The 4,337-nt window shown below is 36.4% G+C and overlaps 1 protein-coding gene across 2 annotated transcripts; it reads right to left on the reverse strand.

Annotated features, from left to right (window-relative positions):
* LOC108223287 (THO complex subunit 4C) lies at window positions 1-3,737 on the reverse strand. 2 transcript variants are annotated; one of them, XM_017397456.2, is made up of 7 exons: window positions 3,596-3,737; window positions 3,098-3,346; window positions 2,178-2,321; window positions 2,027-2,095; window positions 1,678-1,862; window positions 1,080-1,130; window positions 1-395 (listed from the first exon to the last, which is right to left on the reverse strand). In XM_017397456.2, exons 2-7 carry the CDS (start codon window positions 3,314-3,316, stop codon window positions 149-151), a joined length of 915 nt encoding a protein of 304 aa, XP_017252945.1. In that variant the 5' UTR covers window positions 3,317-3,346; window positions 3,596-3,737; the 3' UTR covers window positions 1-148. The 2 variants fall into 2 exon arrangements, with proteins under 2 accessions (XP_017252945.1, XP_063949371.1); XM_064093301.1 differs by having other exon boundaries at window positions 2,465-3,346; window positions 3,596-3,712.
* Between the last annotated feature and the right edge of the window lie 600 nt (window positions 3,738-4,337).

Raw genomic sequence — 4,337 nt, forward strand, 5'->3', positions numbered from 1 at the left:
TAGTCAAAAATCCATATCAAACACAAATTAAAGCAAATGTACCCATAAAAATGTTCAAAAAGAGCATTTAAACACAGCAGTGCAGTAGAACACTATCCTTGAACTTTTGTACAGAGTCTAATATTACTACGTAGAACAACTTTGTAGCTCAAGTTTGCATTGCTTCTGCGTGATAATTCTCCAGTTCTTTATCAAGTTGATCAGCAGACTTGTCAGCGTTGTTTTTACCCCCACGTCCGCCACCTCGACCACCTCTGGTACTTGTATTACCACGACCACGAGTACGGCCACCACGACCTGCCATGCCACCCCTAGCACCAGTATTCCCACGACCACCACGAGCATTCATCACACCACCCCGGCTATTGTTTATTATACCACTACGGCTTCTTTGACTGCAAAGTAAATAGCACACGATCAGCAGGTAATTTTCAAAACAAACAAGTACAGTCTTATATGATCAATCATACAAACTATCATTCCTGTAATATTCATATTCATATATGAATAAAAGAACATATCGACAAAAAAAATGACAAGATATGAAAGAGCGAAAACCACAATCTTACTAATACAATGCATACAATATATATACTGGTGTCATATTGTGCAACTTGAAAAATAAGGAGAGCCACAGTTTTCTGAGACAGATAGAGATTGACCTAAGAAAAAATGAAGTTTAACCCCTCTGGGCTCAGCAACAATGTGTAGATGTTTAATCATTGGCAAATAGCAGAGCTAATCAACTACCATACCAAAGTTTTTAACTTCCCAACTTCTCATCCATGTTTGATTCAATTTGTAGGCAGAAAGATCACATTTTTTTCATTAGTAATGGTGGAATATTCCTATCTTATTGATCAAATAAACATTATTAACACCCAAACATTACAAATGATCAACCACCTCTAATCTAAAGATATTATAACCAAAACGAGTCAAAAACATATAAGCAACAGAAAAAATAAATCAACTATCCTTGTGTCCGATTGAATGGATTACTAAAGGGAAACGAGCGAGTTGAAAAACACACTCAATTATTGCAGGAAGCTATCAATAGTTACTTTGGAGATGCTTACACATTATTGCGCCCAAAAGCATTAGAGCCCCTTCGACGAATCATTCCAGGCCTGCGTAAACACATCAGCAGAAAATCAGCAACTTGAGACTACTCAAAGACAAAACTAAGCAAAAACAATACAGTCACGGACTTCAAGATCACATCTTAACAAGTAAATGGATTTTTGTTTCAACCCTTCCCTCTCTGGTGTGGGTGTGTTTTGAGGGGATTTAAGGTACAAGTCTGAGAAAAACTAACAAATCATGGCTAAATAAAATCACAGTTTTCAAGATGACATCTTAACAAGTAAAAAATTGGGATATTTGTTTTAACCCTTCCCTCTCTGGTGTGGGTGTGTTTCAAGGGGATTTAAGGTACAAGTTTGAGAAAAATAAATCATGGCTAACTATGTGAGCTTCATTACTAAACTTATCATCACTGTTTCAGTAAGCATATATGAGCACTCAACAATAAGACCCAAGAACAATGTTGGGGCATAATAGAACACTTAAACAGTACAATATGGTAGTAGCTACATCAATTATTTTTCACGCTAAACCAGGTAAACAAAGACTAGAAGCATAAATATAAACATTGCAGATCAAGACAATACATACTTCATCACAACCGTCCTCTTTCCATTTACTACTCCAACAACATTACCACGAGCCAAAACCGGGACATCTGAGCTAGCTCCAGCTATTTCAATCTTCATAGGCTTTCCATCCAATTGAACATTATTATACTTCTTCAAAGCTTGGAATGCGTCACTTCTACGGTTGAAGACCACTTCAGCTGAACCCTGTTATAAATTATATTGATCCAAGTTACAATCAAAAAATAATAATAGGTTAGAACAGAGATGAATTGATATCCCAAACACTTGCAAAAATTACATATTGCTACAAGAATATAGAATATTTGTACTAAATAGCCCCAGAGATATTTTCGAGAGTGTAAACTTACAGTTGGTCGGCCATCTTTGTCATAATGAATAGCATATCTCTTTAGCTCCCCGATCTCAGAGAAAAGTTCCTGAACCGAAAAAGCCCATTAGCCTCCATCATGAAGGCTCTACACTGAATTATAGATAATACTAAGGTGGTTAAAGGTGTACCCTTATATCCTGGTTTGAAACTCCACTATCCAAGTTGGAAACAAACAATTTGGATTCATTCTCAATGGCTGGTAAGCCAACAGCCCTAAGGCTCTCCTCAAGTAAGTCACGCTGCCATGGCAAACCCCTGCTTCGCCGATTTGACTGAAGCAGCCATACCAAACATAATTTCATAAAGGAAAAGCATAAATCAGCTAAGTAACAAAAACGCAAAGATAACCTGTCATTCTTCAAGATTAAATCAGAAACAAAGAAACATTATATCCAGAGAAATGAACTGTTCAAACCATTATTTAATCTAATTTCGAGCTACAAGAAGTTGAGATGGTAGATGCGAGTTGAGGATTCGACCAACAGGACATAAACTGGTACTATGCTATACGAGAAAGCTCCAGTTCTGAAGCCCGAAAAGGAATGTTCTTTGGGAAAACACCACAAAGTAAGATTTTCACTGAATATTTCCCAGAAGAAATTGCATGCTATCAATAGGTTGCGCCATAAAGAGCCATCAGTTGCAAACCAGCAATCACAAGTTTAAGGTGATGACGTATTTTAGAGTAGGCATGTTCAAGAAAAAATCAAGCCCCCTATTTTTAGCAGATATATAATCTCTGATAGGTAAAATTTCTAGATATTAAAGATGCTCCATTGTGGCTTTGTATAATCTGCTTGACCACATCAGAGTTGTCCATTAATGAAAAGATCCAGTACATAGTCCCTGAATGCAATCCACATGAACACAAGATACCGTGAAAACAAGGTACCCGTGCATTGCAACAGTGAATTGTAGCCCAAGCATGGTAATGCTCTTGACCTCGGAGAATACCTCGTGTTTGGACATAAAAATGATACGTACGATATTCTCAAGGGAATGATATTCTCAAGGGAATGCAAAATAGATCCACAGTTTTGGAGCTTGCCTTAGCAATGTTAAAAGCGGACGTGGCCGCTGTAGTATTGACCCTCAAGAAACGGCCACCACCTCTATTATTAGGTTTTCCTCTCATTCTTCCTCCGCCTCGGCCTCGGCCTCCACCTCCACCTCCGCCACGTTGGGCCTTGCCTTGTTGTCCTCTGCCTTTCTCAGCAGTACGTCTGCTTTTAATCATATCATCTAGCGAAACATCCAAAGAAGCCATTGCCAAAACCCTACCTTTTTAATCTCCTAGCTAAACAACACACATCAAAAGGGAACCAATTACACAATTTTCATCACAAAACACAACAATTAACAAGTTTTCATCTAAGTAACTGATATTGATATATACATATTTCTTCAATTAAACTCAATAAATAAATCAACTTAAACAGCATCATCATCATGTGCAATAATAACACTAGATCTACGTTTATTTCACAAATCATAAAACTGAATTAAAGAGAGATTTGGAAATAATAACAATATACAAGTCACATACCTTGCAAAAAGGTAGATCTCTGATAGAAATTTGCAGAGATCTGAAATCGAGGACGAAGTGGGAGAGAGAGCGAGAGAGAGATTGTGAACAAACAGGGGACTTTTTTTCTTCTTCTAGGGTTTGCAACAACAAGGGATATATTTTATATAGGTGTGTTCGTATATCTCACGTCTTCTCAACTGGGCCGGCCCAATTATTAATCCGCTTACGTTTATCGTATTTTAGAGCATATCACAATCACAATATCACCCTCATATACGCCCTCCGGCCCGCCGACTCTTTTGATCGAGATAAAAAAAAATTTATTATTATTTTAAAAAATTAGTTCGGAAGCCGCGCGACTTATAAAAATTATATTAATAATTCAATATTTTTTTTTACAATGCAGGCTTATATGCTTTACAAATCAATATACTTATATAAAGGAGAAGCGAGGGGCGTGTAGGTGGCGCCTCTCACATCGCTCCGTTCTATTCTTCTAATTTTCTGGAATTTTTGGATGAAAAATATTAAAAATTAGAACTACTTTTTTTAGTTTCAGGTATATTAGAAGCAAGTTTCAGAATCTAATTTTGTTTCAGATTATTTATGGAATATAGTAGCTTGAAAGTTTTAATTTGATTTTGTTTCAGATTATGTAATTATGGAACTACCTTTTTTAGTTTCAAGTATATTAGAAGTAAGTTTCAGATTTCTAATATTTTGGAATTTTTGGATGAAAAATATCAAAAATTAGAACTAT

This window comes from Daucus carota, chromosome 5 (assembly GCF_001625215.2).
Source record: "Daucus carota subsp. sativus chromosome 5, DH1 v3.0, whole genome shotgun sequence".
Classification (NCBI taxonomy): Eukaryota; Viridiplantae; Streptophyta; class Magnoliopsida; order Apiales; family Apiaceae; genus Daucus; species Daucus carota.